The sequence below is a fragment of the Labrus bergylta genome, chromosome 19, assembly GCF_963930695.1.
Source record: "Labrus bergylta chromosome 19, fLabBer1.1, whole genome shotgun sequence".
NCBI lineage: Eukaryota > Metazoa > Chordata > Actinopteri > Labriformes > Labridae > Labrus > Labrus bergylta.
This window is the reverse complement of record NC_089213.1, coordinates 23,827,996-23,853,220: the sequence shown is the minus strand read 5'-3', so window position 1 is coordinate 23,853,220 and position 25,225 is coordinate 23,827,996. Positions and strand designations below refer to the sequence as shown.

General features: G+C 39.4%; 1 protein-coding gene across 1 annotated transcript; it reads right to left on the bottom strand.

The window, feature by feature from the left end:
• Positions 1 to 21,265: 21,265 nt before the first annotated feature.
• On the bottom strand, positions 21,266 to 24,331 carry cks1b (CDC28 protein kinase regulatory subunit 1B). The gene is made up of 4 exons (XM_020648604.3): positions 24,194 to 24,331; positions 23,899 to 23,966; positions 23,597 to 23,724; positions 21,266 to 22,528 (listed from the first exon to the last, which is right to left on the bottom strand). Exons 2-4 carry the CDS (start codon positions 23,955 to 23,957, stop codon positions 22,479 to 22,481), a joined length of 237 nt encoding a protein of 78 aa, XP_020504260.1. The 5' UTR covers positions 23,958 to 23,966; positions 24,194 to 24,331; the 3' UTR covers positions 21,266 to 22,478.
• Between the last annotated feature and the right edge of the window lie 894 nt (positions 24,332 to 25,225).

Sequence of the window (25,225 nt, the reverse complement as noted above, 5' to 3'; positions counted from 1 at the left end):
AACACAAAAAGCCTTCACAAAGATCTAATACGACACACTTTTTGATGGTTTGTTGTGGTTTTACTCGGTCTCACAACATTACTTCTACTGGAACTGTTTCAGCAGTGCAGCGTAGCTCAGCCCCCGAGCAGCTGGATTCACAATTTCACAAGATCATACGAGAACGACAAGGAAGGTAACAGGGGAATAAAGAGACAAGAGAAAGAGAATAACACACAAACAAAATGTTGTTTACTGTTCATAGTGTGACTGTTTTGAACAAATATACTATCAGGATTTTGTACATGGTGTTTTATTTTGAAATTGACAGGATGCTCTATGCGTTTCTGTTTCACACATGGAAGCTGTCGGGTCTCGGCATCAGACAAAAAAATCCTTTGGACTGTTATATCAATAAACTGAATTAAAATAGTATGATTTACAGAATCAACTTTTACTACTTAAGGCCCAGCCAGCGTACACCGAAGGATTGTTAAAATGTTGTGGTGAAATGTTAGCTAACACTGTACGACTGAATCATTTACGATGCATAACCAAAAGCTCCTGATTTATGTGCTTACACTGTACAGTCAGATTGTCAGGCACGACCTGAAAGCTCACGAGAGTTAAATTGGGTTGTTTTTTTTGGTTTGTGATTAGGTTAAGTTGGGAAGTACAATATCATGGAGTCACAACATAGTCTCAAGTGTTTCGCCTCAAGTCACTGTTGATGTTTTCAAAATTGAATCATAAAGGATCCTTGTAATGGTTACAAGAAACAAAATTGAAAACCACATCAGAGCAATTTCCTTGAAAAGTTCAGCATCAAATCTTTTCCAATTTTGAAAGATATGATAGTTATTGTTTTATATTATTATTATTATTATTATTATATTGGAAATAGCTGAAATCAAGGTCAGCATTACATGGCTTCAACAAAACAATTTCTCTGTTTTCAAGGAGACAAACTTGCAAAGTTATAAATGGTTTTGCTTTAAAAAAAAAAACTTCAGAAATTCAGATAAAGGCATAACTCTAAACGATAGAGAACTCAAAACCCAAACTGTCTGCATGGTTAGATAATACAAGGATTAAGTGTAAAAATTAAAAAAGTAATTTGGGTGAACTGACCTTCCCTACGTGCCGTCGCCTTAATAACAATCTCAGTTTTTTTTTCACCTAAGAGGAAATGTTTGTGTGTGTTTACTTAGCCTATACTCTGCATGGTGTTATCCACACATTTTCCCCGTTAGCATGCTTCGTTATCTCCTCACACACCTTAATGAGCCAGTTACTCAGGATTGGACCAATTAGTCTCAGTAATCTGGTCAATTTAGCCATTCTGCTTTCTCCTCAGGGTGTTCAACTCCTGAAAATCGCGCATCCCCCATTCGATGCCTTAGCATTGATGGGATGGAGGGAGGAGGAGGCGAGGGGGTTGTGTAGAAGTTGGTGGGGGGTTGCGGGGCTATCGGACGTTCGATATCATAATGGTGCATTACAGCCCCCGAGAGCTCCCACAGCACTGCGGCTAGCTACACCCGAGGTCAGACGCAGAATCATTTAGCTGTGATAGAAGCATCTGTGCTTTGAGCAGGCATTATCTCCCACAGGCATTATCGTTTAATTGCAGGTGTAGCGGGTACACAGGGTTAGCGAGGGGTTATCTGTAATGCGAGGCAGAGTGGTTACAGCCATGTATCACCATCACTCCTTTTCTCCATTAGACTGAAAACCAAACGTTGCTGTATCGATCTCATTTGAATCCAATAGGCCGCACAATTATCAGAGCTTTAATGAAGATTTTAAATCTTCGTCTGGATCTGCTTGTGACCTATGCATCAAGACGTGTGGTCCATCGTCCACATGACCTCCGCGCCTCACTATGTCTCATTATACTGTGACATCTGTGCTGCTAGCATACCTTCAATCTAGCATAATTAGCTCCTAACTATAATTAAGGCACCTCTTGTGGCTCTTCACTAGTTGATTGTTTTGCTGTGGTGCGCTGTGTTATTAACTTAGCAGGCTGAAAAGAAAAAAAAAAACACTCCTGAGTTTCATTTTGAATCTCATTTTCACACTTTAGAGCGTCTGGTGGATGTGTTTTGTAATTCTTTATTTTACCAGTTTCTTATGATTTACTTCCTTTCCTTTGTGCACATGACAAGGAGGAACAAATGTGTCGCAGTTATTGTTCTATTTTTAATATTTCATGTCTGTAAAGATGATATATAAATGTAAAGCATGTAACTCAATTATGTTCTTAATAAGATACAAGTCACTGCTTAAATCTTTTTTCAGCCGACATGCCATCTTTCACTCGGCTGCTTTTTACGGTGCATAAACGACTCTCTTTATCAAAGTATACAGAGGCACAATGAGCCGTTAATTGAGATACAGAGTGTTTGTCTTGGACTGAATACACTAACATCATATCGACCGCGAGGCCTTGTTTATGTCACATTTGACTGAGCATGATCAATCCCGTCCTGGCACTTTGATTGATCACCAATATGCTGTCACAAGTATTGATCAGGGCTATGGTTAGAATAATGCCACTATCTTAACTGGGGTGGATGAAGATGAAGAAGAAAAAGTACATGCTAAGCAGGCTCCTTGAAGGTGCCTTTCTGTCTTTTATTTCCGCCAACATTTCCCCCAATCTTTTTATAAACATCTCTCTCTTCATCTCAACATTCTCTGCCTTTCTCTCCCTCTTGTTCTCCCTCGTCTCACACACACAAACACACACACTCCTTCAGCTCTGTCTTTGCTCATTATCCCCTCCTTCCCCTACTTCTTGACTTGTCATTTTTCCAAAGCCCTCTCCCAGATCTCCTCTGTGCGTCTGTGAATTGTCTCTGCCCCCGTACAGACACACTCCTCACTCCATCCATCTCTGTCTCTCTCCTGCCTCTCCCCACTCCCCTCATCCATCTCTCCTGCTCCCTTATTCATATCCTCTGAGCTTTCACTCCTCTCCTCTTTGTTGCGTGTCATGGCAACCAAGTTTCTCCTTGACCCTGGTAAAACATACACACACACACACACACACACACACACACACACACACACACACACACACACACACACACACACACACACACAACACACACAAACACACACAAACACACACACACACACACACGTACATAATGTCAATACCTGAGTATGTTTGCAGTTTGGGAAAGTTATGTATTTTCATTGCTGTCTGGTTTGCACTGTGATACCTGTTTCTATCTATCAATCCCATTCTACTTCATCATCTTCTTCACTATTCACCACTGCACTGTTTCATATTTAGTCATGTAAATATTAGTCTTTTCTTATTATGTTTATTGTTGATATTTAATGTTGTACCTGTTCATAAGAGAGCACAGTTCACCAAAGTTAAATTCCTTGTGTGTGTAAGCATACCTGGACAATAAATCTGATTCTGATTCTGATCCATCCATCTGTGCTTCCAATTCTTTTCAACTAGCACTTGCTTCACTTACAACTGGTAGCTCTACCAACTTCTCTTGGTGTAATACCTACAACTACTACTTACAAACTAGACACACTACGTTCAAACTACACAAACCCCCCCCCCCACACACACACACACACACACACACACACACACACACACACACACCCCCCCCACCCGATTGTTGATGGACGGCCTGCCAGAACAACACCCTCCTCACCGGATTATTGATGGACGACTTCCCTCCCCTCACCACCTTGCTCCCTATTCCTCTTCCTGCATCTTATCCCATCTCTCCCCCTATCCCTTTCCAAACCCAGCGCAGTCTACCACTGTAACTTTTGCTGCTTTGCTAAAGTGCTCATGATGGATAGGCCAGATCTTTGTAACATAACAATGAGTAAGGTCTTTTACCTGCTTTTTGTAACATAACAATGAGTAAGGTCTTTTACCTGCTTTTTGTAACATAACAATGAGTAAGGTCTTTTTACCTGCTCTTTTGTAATGTTAACAGACAAAGAGTAAGGTCTTTTGCCTGCTTTTTGTAAAGTGTCTCGAGATAAGACTTGTTATGAGTTGACGCTATACAAATAAATTGAAATTGAAATTGAAACACGACTTTGGCCCTTTGCTGCATGTCATCTCGCACTCTCTCCTCCCAGTGTTCCCTGTTTCTCTTGAGTTGTCCTGTCTAATGAAGGCAAAAAGGTACTAAAAAAACTGAACCACCTATAGGTTACTATTTTACAATTCTACATTTCACTCAGCAGATGCTTTTATCCAAAGCGACATACATCTGAGAGTAAGTACAACACTAATCCATTCATACACCACCACCGAAGCAGTGGGAGTAATGCAGGCTTAAGTGTCTTGCCCAAGGACACATCGGACATGTTGCTCAGCTGGGGATCAAATCCTTGACCTTCTGGTTGAGAGGCGTCAACTCTACCAACTGAGCCACAGCCACTATTTTCTACTACATTACTCTGAAAACACCTCTTGTGACTTTCTATCTCTGGTACCAACTGCTTTCAAAATCAACAAACTACCCTTTTATAATTCTACGTTATTCTACTTCCTATACAACTTACCACTTTATTACTAACTTCATAATTTCTTTGATCAAACTACTACTTTCTATCTTTGAAACACATTAATTTCTTTCTATTTCAACTACTCTACTACTAATTCAATTTAATAACAATTATAGAGCTTTGATTGATTAAAAGGAATTACGCACATTTCATACAGAGCTGCAATAATCCGTGATAAATAGATGCAATTATTCCAACACAAATGAGAAAAGGGAGACTTGAGTAAGATGTACTGACAGCAGTAAGTTACATCTCTCTGTGGACAGTTTCATGGACAAAAGCTTTCTCATATAGTCATACAGTCGAGCAGACAAAAGTCCAGTCATTCCTCCTCCTTTTCTTCTCTTCCCTACTGTGTCTGTCTCGTCTCTCTCTCTCCTCCTCCTCCTCCCTTCCTCACCGCAGAGCAGGGCCAATTAGAGAACATCCCATGTTCCTTCTTGGCTCAACCAAGACACTCTCCAGGGCTGCTAATTAAACACAAACCTTCCCCCTTTCTGTCTTCTCTCTCTCTCTCCCTCTCTCTCTCTCTCTCTCTCTTTCTTGCTCACTGCACTGTCACCTCTCTCCATCTGCCTCCCTTTCACTCGTTTACTCCCTCTTTTCCTCCTTCCTTCCTTCCCAGCAACCTCTTTTCATCAATTCACTCGTGTTTCCCTCTTTTCACAACTCTCGCCTGGCACTTCATCCCTCGCCCTCTTTGCCTATTTGTCACGGTGGAGGTTTGATATTCACATTGGGACAGTCTTCAGAGTCAATCTGTACAAAGTGCCGGACTTGTTATTCCCGCTCGTTGGTGTTAACCATGCGCCCTGTGACCTCAGCCGTGTACACTTTAGGAGATTGTCCAGATCTGACAGTGCTGCTCCTTTTTTAACAACGTTCCTCTGAAACGACTCATGCCCACTGTCCACAGCTGAGCCCACTGACACTGACAACCAGCCCTGTTAATGGGCCAGTCTTTCACTAACCCGCTGTACTCCTATCTCCCTCAGTCTGCTTTTTTTCCCCCCCTCCTGTCAGGGCACAGCAGGAAGAAAAAATAAGCAGCTTCATAGAACCACTCACCTGGCTTGGCAACGTGTCCGGCAGTTCACACGATGTGTGTACATTTTGGCTCGCAAATACAGAAGACATCTGTCATTGCCATATTTTTCTAAAATGGGTTTCATCCAAGAAACTTAATTAGCCAAAGATCCAGCCATGGCGTTTATTCCCATTAAGCGCAGCAACTGGACGCAAACCATAGTTTGCAGTGCATCAATAGAAATGTGGTCTTTTATTTTTTTTGGCCTCTTTGCAAAGTCTCTTATAAAGAGGCAGCTAGTTGGGGATCTTTCTTCTTATTATTCCTCTTACATTTACACAACTTTAAGGAAAACTTCGCACACAGCAAATGTTTTGTTATTGCATCATTTCCATACCCTCTATCACAGGAAAGAACACCCTGCAGGGCACTATTTCTGTGTTAAAGGCTCCTCCGACGGCCTCAATGAAAGGAAGAAATATCTCGTAAGCAAATCTTTCTTTTTCAAGGCAAAATACAAGCAACAAGAGGTTTCTGCCAAGTGAAACATGAACAGCAAGATGCTCGTTCTGATTTAAGTAATTCAAAGTGAATTCTTGTTTTTTTTTTTACTGATGAAAGTAATTAGCTGTGATTTTTTTAGGGATGGATTTCCTCCAGAAACTAGAGAAATTGGATCCTGCTCTTAATGGGACGTTATTCATCTTCTGATCAGTCACATATAAATAAAAGTATAGCTTTGGTTTTCATGAGCAAAAACCAACATAACACTAGAATAAAATTAAGTTATGTGATGGATGTTTCTCTCATCTTTATGCCACAGTCTTGTCAGGGGCGTGTCCAAGGGGGCCTGGGGGGTGGCATAGGCCCTCTCCGAAAACTAATGACCACAGCTATAATCTTCTTTCCAACAAAGAATGCATGTTAATGGGTTAAACTCCAGGTGGGTTTTTTTTTCTAAGCTAAAGTAGAAACATCAGTTCCATTACTGCCCTTAGCCATTACAGCTACCTTAAAAATGATGCAATACTTTTATAAATACTAATCTAATCAATACCCTCATAAAACATCAGGACTATAGCTCAATTGATAAGTAAATGCCCCATGGGTCAAAGAGTCCTGACACATTGGTTTGATTCTAACCTGTGACAAATTGCCAGTTTGATTCCTGATTATTCATCGTGTCTAACTTAGAGAAATGCTGTAATAAGATAAATCATAGACTCCTGCTGTTTCAGAACAGCAGTCAATTTGTTGTTCCTGAACTGTGATTATCCATCGTTTTCATTTCATTACACTTAATGCAAAGATTTTCTTCTACTTCTACTAAAATGAATCTCGTTGGAGAAGGGCATCGTGTACCAAAGAATGGATTCACTTTCTGGTTTCAATTCCAACCTGTGCTGAAGACCAAATGAGATGCCATTTAATGGACTATCATCAACCGTTGCATTGCATGATGTGTGTCAGATTTATTTTACATTTGTGCACATGTGTCATGTCTCATTTTTACCAAGTGCAATTAATATGTTAAACAACAATTAGGTATTTGTTGCTCTTTTTGCCCTTGAATTGCACATTTGCACACCTCCACTTTGCACTTTAATAACTTGAATTTCCATTCTGGTATGGGCTCTTGACTGATTTTATTGCGCTGTTTTTATCTGTTTTATATTTTGCTGTGTTGTCTGATTTTCAGATTTGTTTTGGTCTATGTTTTATGGTGATGTTGTCCTTGTGTTTCTTGTCTCCTGTTGCTACGCAAATTTCCCCTTGTGGGACAATAAAAAAAAAAAATTAAAAAAAATCTGAATGTGTGTCGTTGATGACACAGGGCTGAATGAACTTACTCACTATCGCTATAGTGATATGTTGAGTGACTAATGTGTGTCAATGAAACGAGATATCAATCTGTAAAAACATGAGAGCGAGGGACCAATTGGATAGGTAAGTTTACTTATGGCAATTTTGTCATATATTATTTTAATAAACTGTGGTTCAGATTTTCAATTAATAAAGTTTCTAATTTTAATGTAATATACTAATTAATTTAACAACTTTATTTTACATCATGTTGTTAAATTGCATTTGATTAATGACGATAAGTATCGATATTAGGAGCTATTTAAACATCTGTTTATGTGCAGATATACTTTGTGCCGACCCTATCATCACCCGGGTTGAACCACCCCAGTCTGAAAAGTCTTGACACGCCCCTGAGTATTGCAAAAGAGTGCTTACTTTAGCTTTAAAGTTTATCTTTATCTATTTGACTTATTCAAAATAGCAATCAGAGGAAAACCACGCTTTATCATTATTAGTTAATAATGTTTACTGTGAATATACATATATGTATATATATATTATCTAATTTAAATGATCAACATACGCACACTTATTTATGTAAATACTGTAATGACATCTTAATTGACTCGTCTGTCACGTAACTGCATTTTACTTATCATGTTACTTCATCATCTTTTTCACTATTCACCACTGCACTGTTTCATATTTAGTCATGTAAATATTAGTCTTTTCTTATTATGTTTATTTTTGATATTTAATGTTGTACCTGTTCATAAGAGAACACAGTTCACCAAAGTTAAATTCCTTGTGTGTGTAAGCATACCTGGACAATAAATCTGATTCTGATGAAATGGTAGATATTCTGAAGACTTAAAACTGGCTGTGTTTGGACATGTCATCTTTAAGAGGCCAACACTGACTGCAGTCGAACATTTCTATTTACTAACTGCATCATTAGTTATAAAAGCGCTGCGAGCGACGTCCAGTAAATAGACACATCCCGTGAGGCTGGGATAGCGAGAGAGCCGGGTGAGGAGGAGAGGCCAGAGAGATTGTTCTGGGTCTCTCTTTGTCAACAATTGATTGATAAGAGGTTTTGTTTTCATGACGCCAACCAGATCACCAAACTCTCTCTCCACTCATTCAATCCCCGGCCCCTGGAGCAAAACTAATCCCAACTAAACTCCCGGGATTCCTCCCATCTCCCATCCCTCTCCCCTTCTTTCTCACTCCCCCCATGTTCTGTCATTCCTGAAGTGGCACTAATCCCTTCCCCCCCTCCTTCTCTCTTTTTTTTTCATCTCTTCTTTCCTCCCCCTTGGTGTTTTTATGATCTGTCGTTACCAGAGCAAAACTAATCTTCCCCACCCTCCTCGTTGCCTCTCATCCTTGCTCTTTACTCCCCACTCCGGCTCCCTCTTCTTCCTCTGACACCCTACTGTTATTCACCTCAGACCATAACTGTATTTACCTCACTCCCCACCACAGTGCATCTCTGCTACTCTCCACGGGCTTAGTTATATTGACAGCCGAGCCGTTGGAAAAAGGACTAGGGTGAAAGCTGCCGCCATGTCTGTGATGTTCTCTCTCCAAAACATCTTACACAAATAGACTTCATCTGACACTTTGTATCCAAGAAGGAAGAAGATGTACCATGTAATAGTGCTCTCTTCCACCTTTCAAACACGAGACAGTGGCTGTGCAGAAGCAGAAAGATTTTCCCCAGACATATATACCTGCAGCTGAGTCGGAGCCGGACAAACTCTGATGTCTCTTTCACACCCTGAGATACAGTCATAAGTCCTAACAATACAGACACATATATTTGTATTGAAAGAGGCCCTGCAATTTCCACTGCACATCCCAGAGTCCATGGAGGGAAAGTGGACGTAGAAAGAGTCTGAATCTGTCAGCTCATTCTTCACTGCTCTGCCACAGCCACATAATTACAGAGTTATCAGAGCCTTTCTCAGGTCCTCGGCTACCGACAGCATATGAAAAGACCCCAATTAAGTAATTATCTCTAAAGGTAGAGCCTAATTCAGTCATTTGAGCTCCAAAAGAAGCATTGAGATGGAGACCACAGTGGCTGACAGCTAATTCAGAAAGTAGGGCTAAAAGCATTAAAGCTAAGATGGAAAAAAAACAAAAACTGAGAGGGCTTGTCATCTTGTAACACTCTGAAAAACTGTAATAGCTGCGGCTGAAATGTCTGGAAAAGATTCAAGTTTAAATGCATGCTATGAACATTTATGCCATATTGATTTACATGTCCGCTCTCCCCCTTGGCTTTCATTACAGCTCTTAACTCGACCAGTTTACTTTCATGCCAGGATGTGCAGTTATAGGGCACCATTGGACAATAAGAATGGACTTCTTTTTTTTTGTTGCCTGCCACCCTTTTTGTTCTGCTGTTTAATAACAGCTGAATGCTGCTGTCATTTCTACAATTAGTTTCTCACACCTTCACGCCATCACTCTTTGTCTTTAACACACACACTGATTTGACAAGTCCTCCTGCTTATCACTGTCCTGTCATTGTAATGATCCTCACAACTCAACACTACTTACACCATGAATCAAAAGGAGTTACTGTTGCAAATTTGGGCATTTTGACACCCTTATGCCATGTATGCTTTGTCTTATCTAAGACATAGAATGTCTTAAAGGGATTGTTTATTAGCAGTAATGTAAAGTGTATTAACCTAAGTAGCTCCCGGTCAGCTCTGCCCCTTTATAGAGAAATTGCTCGGCGTGCTGCCACTCTTTCCTATTTAATCTACATATGATCCCTTGCCTGTTTCATCTTGATACAAATTTAAGTCATTTTTGTTCCTTTCTTCATTGTTTTGTTCTTTTACTCTTGTACTGAGTGTACTTAAGAGGCAAGGTATCAATCAATCTTTATTTGTATAGCGCCAATTCATTTCAAATGTTATCTAGAGACACTTTACAAAAAGCAGGTAAAAGACCTTACTCTTTGTTATTTAATATGACAAAAGAGCAGGAAAAAAATACATGATCCATTGTTATATTACAAAGACCCAGCTAAATCCATCATGAGTGTAATGCTTTAACAAAAGTTACAGTGGAATGAAAAAACGTCCTTTTAACAGGCAGAGATCTTGGGCAAATCCAGGCTCATGACGAAACAGCCATCTACTGGAGCTGCGCCAGTCTTGAAAATGGGATGGGGGAGATGGGATAAGATGCAGGAAGAGGGATAGGGAACAAGGGGGTATCATCCACCAACGATCCAGAGGAACCTAAGAGAGCTCAGGAGCTCCCAGGAACAGATGTGATGAGGTAGATGGCTGTCCACCAATGAGTTTAAGGACCCTGCAAATTGTTTTTCTTGCCACTCTTGGCAGTTTGAACCTGCATTGTAAAATAAAATACAGATACCAGAAAATGTTTCTGTAAACTAAGTAGAAGTATTTGTACTTGTCTTTGACATGAATTTTACCTTGTGTTTTCTTATGTTTTATGTTTTTCTATCTGCATTTCTGCTTTTGCACTTTCATCTAAAAGGTTGGTGTGCGCTTCCAGAAGATGATGGTGTTGCTGCTGTGGTTTGTTGTGATGTCCTGAGCTTTCTTTTTTGGTCTCTAGGGTAGTATCAATCTCAATTGTCTGCAGTATATTGTTTGTCAATGTGTCAACAATGCTGCGGCAAAGTGGAGTGATTGACGACTTGACTTCCTTCTTGCCTCTTGAGCTTACAATAGGGGATAGTGACAATTGCAGTTCTGGCTTTGTATAACTTTCTGGCCTTGTTCTGCAGTACATTTTTAAGTGTATGTTAGAGAGCGACTGACGTGGTAAATTTTTTTTCTGGTGGATGTCGAGCTTGAGCTGTGCTGAGGGTCTTTTTATTTAACAACAGAGCTCTGGCTTGCTCTGACAATAATCAACACGATGATGGCGAGACATATTGTGATGCATTATTCATTTTTTTTTTGTCTGTGTCTGATTACCCACTACCATTTGACAACCATCACACTCAAAATGTGTTTGGATTACAAGCAGTGAGGAGTGAAAAGGGGGGAAATGGTTCATGTATTGCCGATCTATCATGCAAAGAGGGTGTTTCTCTGCAAAGAGGGGATTGAAGTAGAGATTCACAGACTCACTGGGAGTATAGTTCATAAACATGACGCCCTAATTTGACACAATGTCGTTCCTGAGGGAGGATAAGTAGCCCCGTGAGTGGTCAATAAGTCAGACAGTGCTCCATTATCCATGAAGATATATCCACAGTGCCAAAGCAATTCATAGCGTTTGAGATGTGTGGGCTCATTTAACCATTTCAATTGATTGCTGTCATTTTGGAAGTGTGTTGCCGTCATGGGACCTGAATGGAGCGGCTACTTAAGACCCCGACATTGCTGATCAATAGTTCAGTCTCCAGGTCCAGACAGCATCTCACACATCAAGGCCATGTGGAAGTCCGCCTCCATCCCTCCTCTGGACGGATCAATATGCCGTGCAATCACATGCGCCTCCATTCGCTCCCAGCATTGCGTCAACAGGTGCAGTTTAATATGTCTTATTTATATGAGCTAGTTGTCAAACTGGCCCTGGATTGAGATGCCTTGTTCTACATAAAGAGAGCAGTCAAGACGCTTCGACCGCCGCTGCTGTACTAATGTTTAAAAGAGCCCTAAAGGATCTTGCCAAGGTCGAAAATCAAGATAAAGCACTTGGTCGATTCTAAAATTGATTTATAACCCACCTTTCACAACGAGCTCTTGAAAACACATGAGTCAGTGCCACTGTGTTTAAGGCAGGTTTCATTTTGAGCCTTATTCCATTTACATCCACAGGTTGGATAATAATTCTGTTCGCCTTAAAGCCACCTCCCGGGAATGATGGAGAGGAATCTAAGAGACCTCCAAAGCTGTATGGTGTTTACAGTACAGCATTTTTAAGGACAGGCGGTTTGACCCCTGCTGCTCATATCGACGGGCTTTACTGATTTTTCTGCTGTTGGACTCTTTGTGCCGTTAGCAATCCCGACAGGCGAGCTAACGAAACAACTCTCCCTGCCAATCTCAATATCCTTTTTCAATAGGGCCAACTCATAGAGCAACTCTTACACAAACATAAAGTCCAGTGAGCGGAGTCTGCGAGGTCAGATCAATACAGCTAACCGGCAACACGTCCGTGACCAAACATCTTAAAATCGGTATCACCAGAGGTGCCAGCATCGCTCCTCAGACCAGATCGATGTCTGACCAGCTGACTCCATTAGAAGATTTTTTTTTATCAACAGGAGTGAGCGGAGGAGGTGGAGGAGTTACAGCTGGCTCAGGACTTAACCTCTCACAGGAGGTTGCGGCTGTATTTAAGTGGATGAACTCATTAAAGATGTTGGTGGAGTACGGCTTTGTTTATTGCTCAGCTTTGACCAGTGTTCAATAGAAACAAGGACAACATGAGGGACTGGTAATCCTGCCAGAAATGGTATGGATTAAGCCTGATTTTAATCCCTTATTGGTAGTCCCCCCACTTTCACAGTGGAGAATGTCTACCAGATTGGATATGGTTTGACGTGAGGATTAATTGCATGAAAATCAAAAGAGTTGGCTCAGGAGGGAAACAGTTTTATTTTTTGTCTCACAGGCCAGTTCTGTGGAAGGTACAATTCAACACATGGAAGATCTGTAACAAACTGTTGGAAGCTTGTTTCAATATTAAGAGTGTTAATTGACAAAACCAATAAGTGTGAAAACTTTGAATAAGCCGTGCGACCCCAAAATCATCAGAGTGAATTCTGCCTAGAATTGTGATTGTCCAGAGAAAATGTACACTGACATTAGAATCAAAGCTTCAAAAACAGAAATGTCCAAGCAAGCACTGTAAAGCACAAGAATTTGAATGTGTGTAGTTGACTGTGATTTTATTTAAAAAAGTTAACTGCAAAATAATTAATTGTCTTTATGGTAGGAATTAGTCTAAATAACTCACTTCTGTGAGATACTCTAGTTTGTCACTGCATAAACTGACAGTCCTTTACAACTAAAATGGATTGGATTGGGTCTTTGTAAATCATGTAGTTTAGTTTTTTTTTGTTTTAGTTTATTTAGAGAACAAACCATATGACGTATTTTTGTAGTCCAACCCTGAAGTATCATCTCCATAGGGTCTAACGAGAATTCTCCTGAGATTTTTTCATTGGATTTTGGATCATTGCAGAAAATAATCTCTGTGGTAAACGCACGTTTCTGAAGCATAGGCGTTTTGTTCAGCAGGATAATCTTCACAGATGAACACCATTTTTATGATGTTTGAAGAGTTAATGCGGCCGACAGAAGTAAAAAGCTAACGTTATGCTACAAGCTAACTACACCACGGATTGTGACGTCAATACCGTAATGCTTCAGACGATCTCCGATAAACTGACGTAGCTTAATAAATAGTTTACTAACATAATATTCACCTTAACCTAAAGATTCAACCTACAGGAGACATCTCTGACTAGTGAGAGAGTTCCCGCCCTCTGTGTCCGGCCTGATGACGTTTAATGTCCCCGACAACCACTGTAGTCACATTTAGCCACTTGTTAGCAACCGCCTTTTTAAAGACGCCTAAAAACTTCAAAATTCACAAGTGTGGGTATTACTTAACGTAGTTTATGTGGTCTAACAAAACACCAACATCTCTTATTTCAGGCGTCTAACCACAAACCCATTCAAAATACCCGTTGACTTTTAGACATTAGACCCCATGGCGCTCAAATGCTAACTCACTTCCTGGTTTTAGGACTCATTCCTGTGGCGCTCTATTAGTAAATCAGGGACAGTGTACAAAAACATCCATCTTTTGTCCCTTAAAATTGCCCTCAAACATTTCACAACAGTGAACCAGTCTTCTTCAGTATTTAAGGCCAAGTTGGGAAAAAAAGAAAAAGAAAGTTTTGACAAAGGTCATGAAAACTTTGTAGGGGAGCCACTTCCTGTAGTTATCGCAGTGTGGGATGTCCATTTTCATTTTGTGGTTGAAAAGAATGCACGCCATGAAAGAAGCTCACAGCGGGAAACCTTTCATATATTGCATTAAGACTTGAAACAAGTTATTTTTTCATTTCTTTCTGTCCTCTGTAATGTGCTCAAGCAGTGCGTCTTTTGCCTCTGGACATGTCCCATCAGGAGCTTTGATTTAATATATGACACTCATTTTAGCCGGAATTGCCCTTCTGGCCCCCAAGGTCCCATGTCGTGTGTCTTAGAGGGCGGCAGATCGTTTCATATTTTCACTTTTCCCGACAGTTTCAGTCTTGACGCAGATCGCTGAATCGCATTAACTAAATTATACATTTAGTAAAATGTATTATTCAACGATTAATTTATCCCGGACAGTTTGTTGTTTCACAGGTTATTAACCTTAGAATGAAATTCTGTGTTTTTTTTGCGTGTGTATACTTTGATAGATTAGTCTTATAAATTATTTCTCGCCATTCATATCTAGAGGATGATTCACTGGACACTCTAATGGAGCAATTTTGGGCTCTTTGTTCCATCAGTCGTCTTTCAAACAGCAGCTCTCTCTCCCTCTCCTCCTGCACTCTGTATCAAGCTCTACTTCCTTTTAGGAGGCGTCCCGCTGTGCCAAAGACACACAGACATAAATACCTCTTCTCGCCAGAGCACTTTCCATTTCCCTCTGACCTTCTCTCTCTCTCTCTCTCCTCTCTTTCCCTAAATGTGTTTCTCGAAGACTCTGCCTTTTTTTGTATTTCGTTTCCATTCACGTCTCTCTCCTACCTGCTCCTCTAAAGACTTTCCCTCTGGCCTGCATGGCTTTGTCTCTTTGTATCTCACCTGCTTTTATCAGTGAAATGTTCCCTCTACATTTCCTACAGTGCTCTGGTCCTTAACTGAGCACATCTTTACACCCCGTCGTCCTCGATCACACTCTCCTCTCACTGCTCTCCATTTCCCTCCTAATTATTCCCAGACCTGGCTAAATTTAATTACACTGTTGGGAATTCTCCTGATTGATAAAAGGTGCAATGCTGATATCAAACAAGTGTGAAATTTTATACAAAAATCATGAGGCGTTTTTTATGTTCATTTTATCATGATCTAGAATATGTGTTAAATTTCAAGTAGTTCTCAGTTTTTAGGGTTTTAAGCTAAATTGAGATGATTTTTTTAAACATTTATTTCTGAAATTAAGTGAGGATACATGAGAAAACCTTTTCAACAAGTTTAAAAGAAGTCTGATAAAGCTCGTACTCTGAACTTACTCTTTTATGGCAATCTTTACAATCCCTAGGGACCAAGGGGATGATTATTTCTGTCTTTTCTTTAGAGAAATTAAAGTTATTCTCTTAAAGGATTTCAAATTTTTACAACAAAATAAAACCAAAAATCTCACAGATTTAAGAGAAGAAGAATTTCTCCTTGACATTCTCAAAGCTTGAACACGTACAGTTCTCCCCTCCAGGGTTATTTGTTGTGAAAGCCTGAAAAGGTAAAAAACCTATAAACTTGATTTATAGAGAACAAGGAATACAAAATATATTTTATGCTTTTGCACCATTAGAAGCAAAGGCCAGGGGTATTATGATGACCTCAGCTTGTGTGTCTGTCTACCTCTGATAGAAAATGTCTTCACATTTGGCACAAATGTCCACGTGGTCTCAAAATGAATGCAACAGAGTTTGACGCCTGAAGGTTTGAGGTTGAGATCATCGTGACCTCCCAATACATTCACTTTATATCATACAATGTCAGGGAAATGTATCAAATGAAATAAAATGATGAGTTTTTTAACCAAAGGTTCAAAGGTCAACTCCCTTATTAATTGTAATGCCCTGGAAAGAAACACTCCGTCTAGTTTTTGTGAACTTTATATGTCAGGAACTCCTGGGAATGGCGCCATTGGCTACTCCGACTGAAGGAAGAACCGAATCATTATTTGAGGTCAAAGGTCAAGTAATTGTGACCTCACATCCAATCGATTTACATTGATGCAACTCAGCTTATGCGTAGAGGGAATATTAATCAATCCTAGAGAAGAACACAAATACATTATTTGGAAGTGTCCCCTAACATTGTAGCCCCCTACGTTAAGGATTGTAGTGCGACCTTTCTTCTTCCATTTGTGCCTACTTGAACCATTTCTGTGTTTGTGAATTCTTAATATTCGCAATAAAGTCCTTAAACTTAAATATGTGATTTTCTTGTTTTTTATCTTGCTACCTTTAAATAGGTCTGTTTCCTCCGAAAAACATCTCAACAAAGGTTTAGCTTTTAATGTTATAGAACCTTACAGGGGAATTTACACAAATCAAATTCAGATTCTTCTTTATGGGTGAAAATCAGTTTTCTTTTTAGGTCAATCTGGCGAGATGACAAAGAGGCTTTACATTTCCACACTGTTTAAATCACATCTTCCTACATGATATTTAAAGATACACAATCTCTTTTGCTCCAGCGTGAAAAAATGGTTCATTTCTTTGTCTTATTTAATTCAGCAGATCACACAATTAAAGGGTGTCATCCTGGGATTAGGAACTATAATTGGAATTTCTGCCTTTTTATGACCTTTCATAGACCAAACATTGATTCATTAGATGAATAAATGATCTGATGCTTGAATGATGATGGAAAGTATTTTTAGTTGGAGCCCTCACTCCAACCACTGGGTGTGTTTGCCTTGATGTTTGTTCAGGGTGAACCTAATGAAAAAATGAGTACAGATCTATTCAAACTAATAGTATAGGTGATTAACGCAGACTGTCGACTTTCAGTAAAAAAAGGTTGGTGTTATGAACGGCTTCATTATTTGCTGTACCTAGCTATATCCTGAAAATAAAGCTTCAGATTAAGCCTAGCGTTTACTTTTTAAGGCTCCAACAGGAACCAATTTTCAGCATGATTCATAGATACCTGTGGCAGGCGCTCAAGCTCTTTTTTGCAGCTTGAGGCGTCAAACATCTTATTCTGCCCAGCGCACATCGCTGGATCTCAGCAGGAGGCTCAGATTGCTGACCATCACAGCCCAGTGATTACCTCGGCAACATTTCCCGAGAAATAGTCAGAAATCTCCCTGTGATGCACAACATATTTTCTTTCCTCCATTACCCATGACTTTCAAAACTGTGCAGTTTACTACCCACCGTGTCTGTCTGTCCCCATGAGCCCTGTTCGCACCCCACTGTTGTTGTTGGTCTGTTGTGCATCTGGGACACAAACATCTGTTTTTGTTTGATCAGGGCGGCATCAGACTTTGGAAATTCGGCTACAAATGTGGTGTCATAGAATAAAAAGAATGTTCTGTTTAAGTGTAACCCTGAGTGACGCATGCTTTGTTTACATTTTTGTTTCAAAGCAGCATATAGCCTATGCAAAAGGAACAAAACTAAGAATTCACGAGAACTGCTTTCTCCTTTTTTTGGTGTTGTGCTTTACTGCCCTCCACAGGCCAAAGAGTGAAACTGAATTATTTTAGTGACATTTTAGATCTCTACATCTCTACATTTGAAAAAGGTTCAGTTCTTTTCATTGGTTTGTTTTGTGAAGGGATTATGTTTGGTCTCTCTTTGGTCACTAGTGTCTGAAGCATTTAGCCTAAAGGAAGTGGATGTGATGCCAAACAAGAAGTTTTAGATTTACATATTCCACAACCAGATGAAGAATATTTCCAAAGACAAATTGTTTTTTTTTTAAACAGTAACCCTCAACACTTGGACATTTGCTTTAGCTTAACTATCTATAAAACAAAGTTTAAAGATCTATCCCATTATTAGACTGAAATACTGTTTTAAAAATGAAGTATACCACATTCGTAAGGTTTTGCTTTGTACTCCCCTGTATCATCAAATCAACCAAAGACTTTACATTTTTACAGTGAGTGAAAAAGACAAGATTCTCGTGTAATGATACACTTTGAGTTTAAAATTCCATAGTACATGTAGTCCATGCAGTTCAACATATTAAGATGATGTTCATGTTCTGCTGGTGGTTTTAGGCTCAGAAAATGACCCTGATTTAGAAACTCCCCAGCCTTCTTATTAAAGTCCAGTTCGACATCTTTACAGCCTACCTTAAAAATATTAACCAAATGTTCTTCTTTCAGCCCACCATCGACAGTTTCCACATCTTTGTGTTTTTTAATATGGGGGTGCTACTGCTAAAATCACTGTAAGAACTCACTACAGTAATGGCTCTAATAGCAGCTAAGTGCGTTGAATTTAAACATCAAAACGACAACTAGTGGAATGAAAAAAAAACTCAACCACTATTTATGAAATGTTTCCTGTATTGAACATTCGGTGGTTCTGGCTCCCATGATGTGGTTTGAAGACCTTCTTTGATAATAATCTGAAAACCGTTGGGTTTGGGTTTGCAGATCAGACATTTTGAATGCTCAGTTTCACTTTATAAAACAGAGGAAGTGGTGATTTAGAGAAGGCAGGTTTTTAGTTTTAAAGCTAAATATTTAAATCTTGCTTAAATCTATTGGTGTCATGTTTATGCTGTAGGTTTAATTTAAACAGTTTGTTGTTGTAACATTTTGTGCTTCTCTGTGTTGCAGCATTGGGCCCATTACTCAGCAACTGCTGCAGCTAAAATTATTTCAAGGGTAACTTTCAGGGTAAAAATAATAAAAACCAGGCTGAACAGATTTTTACTGCAGGTTTTAGACAAGAAAACTTTATTTATGAAATGCTGAATCCTGTGTTTTTGTTGATGCCCTTCATTAAAAAACAGCAATAATCCACTTGTTGTTTACACTGAGGCTAACTTTTGAATGTGTGGCAGATGCTGCATCTGCTCCTTTTACGCACTATCACCATCATAACGACTTCTCATTCAGGGAAACATTTTGTCCATGAAGCTCGCACACACTCGCTGCTAGATGAGAGAGCCATATTACACAGAGAACGAGGGGATTGTTTAGATTGGCACGTAAAAAAGAAAAACAAGCAGTCTAGTCACGGTGCCAGACAACAGATGCGTTATCACTGTGCCACTGGAAGGACACCAACTGTGCACAATAATATCACACATCCACAAGGTGTGCTGTCTGGCATACATCCCTGTGTGTTTGTCAGATCTCAGCTCAATCCCAGCAGGGCTCGTCACATTATATTATCACAGGTAAGGTGATGTGCCCCAACACCCGATTATCATACACATGGCATCTTTACAGCACACACTGAGAACACACTTACTGCTCCAACACACATGTTGGGTTTAATAAAGCTGTGGCTACCTCTGTGTCTGAACAAACAAGATGTTTAAATGCAGAACATTTGATGTTTTTAACAAAAAGGAAACAATTAAGCTTTTCAGTCATTGTATTGTGTGTAAATGGCTTCATCACTGATGATGGAGGCAACATGGTGTGCTTAAAGAGCTAGTACCTGAACTGCTACTATTGTTTTAAAGGGTGAAGAGAAATGGCAGAGGCGTATGATTAAAGGAGAAAATCTATAAAATATCCACTGACTTAAATCATTACATGACCTCACTGTGTCATCAGACTTTAAGGAAACATGCCGTGTTGAAGTACACAGCAGCCAGTATGTCCTACTCGCTTCTGGTCCTGAATGGTCTGCATTTGTTAGGACCAGAGTAGTTAGTGAGTTCTAAGACACGCCCCCACACGGTCATTTTTGAAACTGGTTCGGCAGATATGACGCCAGTTATCTTAGCAAACCAACAGGTGTTGCAGCAATGGAATCATGCAGGTGGACTGGTTCAGATGTAACCGATTCTACCCGACCTAAAAAGCTTCTGCATGTTTCTAATTGGCCCCACAAGCCGAAACATGGAAAAACTAGGAGAAATATTGGAGATGCTTTTGATTAGTATTTATGTTTATGAATATTAGTGTTACTGTTCTCAATATTTTGTTGTTTTTTTAACTTGTAATGTAGGGCACCTCGGTCAACGCAGGCCCTCCCTGCTAAATATGGAACAACAAGAAGTCAAACAATTTGTGTCATGTGATGTGGTCCAGATTCAATGCAAAGTAGATTAAACAAACATCTTTGCTGCAGCTGTTGATACCGGCCTGATTGTATCTTTAGTGTTTCACCTTCACAGATCATCATTAAACTGATGTGTTATGTCGTATTTACATTCACTGTCACAACAAAGAGTGGATATCAGGTTAAGTTCAACAAACCCAGGGTATCATTAGGATGTCTGGCTGTCCAGTGTTTTTACCATTGAAAGATGTAATCATTTGACACTGTATTTGATCTTATATGTAGAAAAAGTAGAAGGCTTCAGTGGTTTGTTTAGTCTCTTATCTAGGTTTTTGAAGAGGGGAGGGAGAGAAAGACTGCCAATCAGCTCAGAGACCCCTGTGATCAAGAGATCTCATTGATGTTCCATACAGCCATCTTTTATTTTCTTACATAACCTGCTACCTGCTTTTGTTTTACTGGTAAGTGTTTCAGTGTTCTGCTTGAAGATCCTATTCTAAAAATGAAAATAAAGAGCAATAACAAAAGAAAACATTAATGACCGATTTAAATGATTCCTTTGTTGCATAGCTGCAGAGGATGTTTTTTTTTTAAATCACAAGGGAGGATGCAGTCAAAAAAAATTGGATTCTTTTCATTAGTTATTTAGTCAGTTTTCCTAAAAAGTTTTTTTTTTTGTAAAAGTGCCAGGCTGCCTGTTCAAATAAATGATATTAAAGTGAGAAATTGGCAAACATGGAAAAGTAAACGTCTCACTCTGAAGCAGTGGCATGAAGCTGCAGTACTAAATGGGTCATTATCAATTCCACACGTCACCTGCAGCAATTTGATATTCTTCTGATATTTTCACATTTACAAAACAGGATCAAACTGCCTGACTCACTGTCACGTCCCACACTGATCCTGTTTCATCAAAGAATGGATGCATAAGGAATCTATCTGTTTTCATTTTGTTTTAATAGTTCTGATAGTTCAGGTAGAATAGCTTTGTTTTCACACATAATCATAAAAATGTATTCCATCACATGAACTTAATAACAAACCGTACAAAAAGGCACAAATTCACAAACAAGTATTCACGGTGTCTTCTGGCCTAAATGTTAGAGAAGCAGCTCAGTGTGGGGTTGGAGGAAAAAACAGGCCGGAGGGTAAACAAGCTGAGAAGAGTGAGGGCAAGTGGTCAGTACTCAGTGGATGTCAACAAGTGCCTTCTTCAAATATTCATACCAAAATTAATTGGTTTCATCTCATTTTTTTTCCATCTGGGTTTATTATATAAGAGCAATTTTTAGATTTGGTGTCTGCCATCAAAGCTATAAAGAATTTTCTTTTCTACTTTCACCAGTTTTCAGTGGCCATGTGTAATCATACAGCAGTGGTAAAGCACACTTACTGCCACACCAGAGATCCACATTAATACCATTTAAAATTTTACATTTATTTCAGTTAGGGTAACACACTCATAAATACTGAGCAGCTCACTGGACCCATCTAAGAGATTTATTTATTTATTTATTTTTTAAGTCAAAGCTGATTTCAAACGCTCTTACTGAAAGGGGATCAAAGCTACCTTTTTAGATGCGATCTTCCATGTACATGACAAAAAAAAAATGTTAAATGCCAATTTTCAGTGTCATTTAAACCAAGCAGCAACATGTCACTTTAAACCGCAGTTTGATGTTCCAGAGACAAAAGCAAATGTAGCATCCACCTATTACATCCGACCTGTGTTCTAACCCGAGTATGACCCAGAATGCACTCCTTTAAATTACTTTATGTTTGAACAAGTCTCACTCCGCACATCTTACAGCAGTTGTTCTACAAAGCTGGATTATCCAAGCAGGTTCAACATGTAGGTGAAGTCAAAATGGACAGTGTGAGCTGATTTGAAGGTTTCTGGCAGACAGTGTGTCATGAAAAAGTCTTATCCCTAAGAGAAGGGCTGTGATTTTTTTTTTCCTTCAATACATACTCCATTCAACAACCACTGTTCATATATGCAATAGTCCTTCTCCAGGTCCAACATGATCAGCCCAAGTCGCTAGTCACATACCACTCAAGACATGATCTGACAGAATGATCCCTAATTTGATGAGTCCACCTGTGGCGCGCAAGTCAGGCTGATCTTCAAGGACCTGCAGAATATCTCCCTTATGACTTCTGGCAGGTCAGAGGGCGTCGGAACAGCAAGATGTGAGGCTCTGGGGGAGAAGAAAGCAAAGTGTAAGCAAAGCTAGGGCACTTAACGGTTGTGTTGCTCTGATTCCTAATGAGGACACTTGACTCCCATTCTATTATTTTTGAATGAGGGCGAGGTCAGGTTCGGCACCTGCTGCCCATATGCTGGTGGTCACCAAGTCTATTGAACATTTACTACTTATCTGCCCCCCCCCCCTTTAAATTGTGTAACTGTATCTTTCATCACCTGGGTGAATAGATGACAACATTTGAGACATAAAACAACATTGGCTTCAAATGTCAATCAATGATACAGAACAGTGTGCAAGTTCTACAGCATGCAAATTAGAGATTTCCAGCCTTGCTGTCAGATTTAATGTACATGCAATCTGCACGGCAATGTTGCCATCTTGTTATTCAGTTTTGCTGTCAAAAATGTAGACATTAAAGTCAAACACATAGAAGCTTTTATACATCTTCATCCCTAAAATATCTCGTCCCCAATCTGTTGTGACATTTAAATGGTTTAACTACCGTCAATGTATTGGCTTTGTCTGTGTTTGTTACTAAAGACACTGTCCTTTTTGAAAGCTTGTTTAAGGACACTTAAGTAATGGTTGTCAAGCATCTTGCTTTAACAGGGGGCATAACAACTGTTGTCTGAAATACATCAAGACCAGATATTAGGAGGTGATCGTTTAATAATACGTTTATCATTATGGATCACTTGTTGAAAATACTGTCCCTTAATAATAATAAAAAATTAGATTTATATAGCGCTTTTCTAAATACTCAAAGACGCTTTGACAGGAAACAACAAAAAACAAAGCAAAAACTAAGAGAACAATAGAACATAGAAGTAATGTCGAGGGAAGAGGATGAGAGTCAGTGGTTGTAGGCGGTGATGAAAAGGTGAGTTTTAGGGATTTCTTGAAGGAAGTGAGTGTGGGGGAGTCTCTGATGTTTTTAGGGAGAGAGTTCCAGAGGGTGGGAGCAGCAATGGATTAGGCCCTGTCCCCCCAGGACCGAAGGTTGGTCCTGCAGGGGGGGGACAGGAGGTTTTGCCTAGCAAAAAAATAATAGTAAAATACCTGGCTGGTGGATCATGTAATGCACCCATCCTTGGCTCTGTTGGACCCCCAGGTTCCTCCACTCGGTCTCAGACATCAAGTGGGTCTTGGGTACACGCTTTGCAATATCTTTAGGTAACATTACATGTCTGAAAAAAAGGCCAATATCAACAGAAAATAACGTGAACAGTTATTAAATATTGAAATTCACCTTGTTTAGTTCAACCGAAAATACTTTATATGCAATGACAACTTAATTAAGTTATTAAACTCGTTAAAACATTGACATACTGACCACGATAAACTATATGTCATATACAAACCTGTACTCGTATTTTTCATCGTCGTATTTATCAGAGTAGTAGATCTGTTTGTGCGACATGACGGAAACCTAGGGGGAAAGTATTGAGGATTAACAAAAATGCAGATCCAGAAACAAACATATCAGCTCCAAATATGATAAGGCGACCGGGACCGAATATTCTGCTAAGCATGGCTAAGTACTGGTGGCTAACAGTTTGGCCGAAGTTAGCCAAGAACAAGTATTACTCTAACAACTTTCTTAATGTTAACGCCAAACAATATACAACATCTTCTCAGCGAAGTTTTAAATGTTACCTTTGAAGACTGTCAAGCTGTAGGGTTGAGGATAAACGTAATTATTCCAGTTTTGTGTCCAGCGGAACCGTAATGTTCCTCGTTTCTTTGTTTCCCTCTCGAATGTCGGCGAGCCCGCTTCTCATCGTTCAAATAGACGTCGCCTCATCCCATTGGTCCAACGCGCTGAAGAACTTTCTTCCTATTGGTCAAGACTGTCAGTCGCAGGAAATTGACGTACAGCTGTATGTGTTTCTGATTGGTCAACAGACAAAAATGTCGAATACGTAATTTGCGGAAAGTCAAAAATCCAATTTCAAACATGACTTTAATGTTATTGCATAACCAGTGACCCAGATGTTTGAACTGGTTTTCTTTACTGAGACGGATGTTAGCTTTATGTAGGCTACTGTATGTTCTTGTTTCTACTCTTTGTAAGAGCTTCTTTGATAAAGAAACTAGGATTGTAACCTTAATATTTAACACAGTTACAAATGTTATTGAGAGAGACAGAGGGGGTGACATGATCGCACTGGTCGGTTGGTCTCCTGGAATGTAATTAATTTAAAACTCACAACTCTTCAATGATTTTGTTATTTATTCTTCATCAATTGTACATCTTTTAACATTTGATGTTGACCCTAAAGGGATGACTTGATTATTATAATATAAACAGAATAAACATAATTTATTAATAAAAATCACTGCCCCACAGTTTATTTATTACAAAATTAAGGTTTCATTTTTTTATGCTATCTAAGGGCTGAGACTGTGCCTAATGACATCACAGAGTAAAAGATACAGATAAATGTTGAATATTTTAATGCTGAACTATATTAGTGACCATAATAAGCAACTTAAAAGTAGGCCTATGTTTTTTTCTTTAATCGATCCATAAATAAATCTCTATTTGTACAGTGCCAATTCATAACAAATGTTATCTCAAGACACTTTCCAAAAAGCTGGTCTGAACTGTGTACTATTTGTATACTTTTACTATTTAAAGACTCAACATTAATCCATCATGAGCTGCACTAAGCAACATTTAGCAAA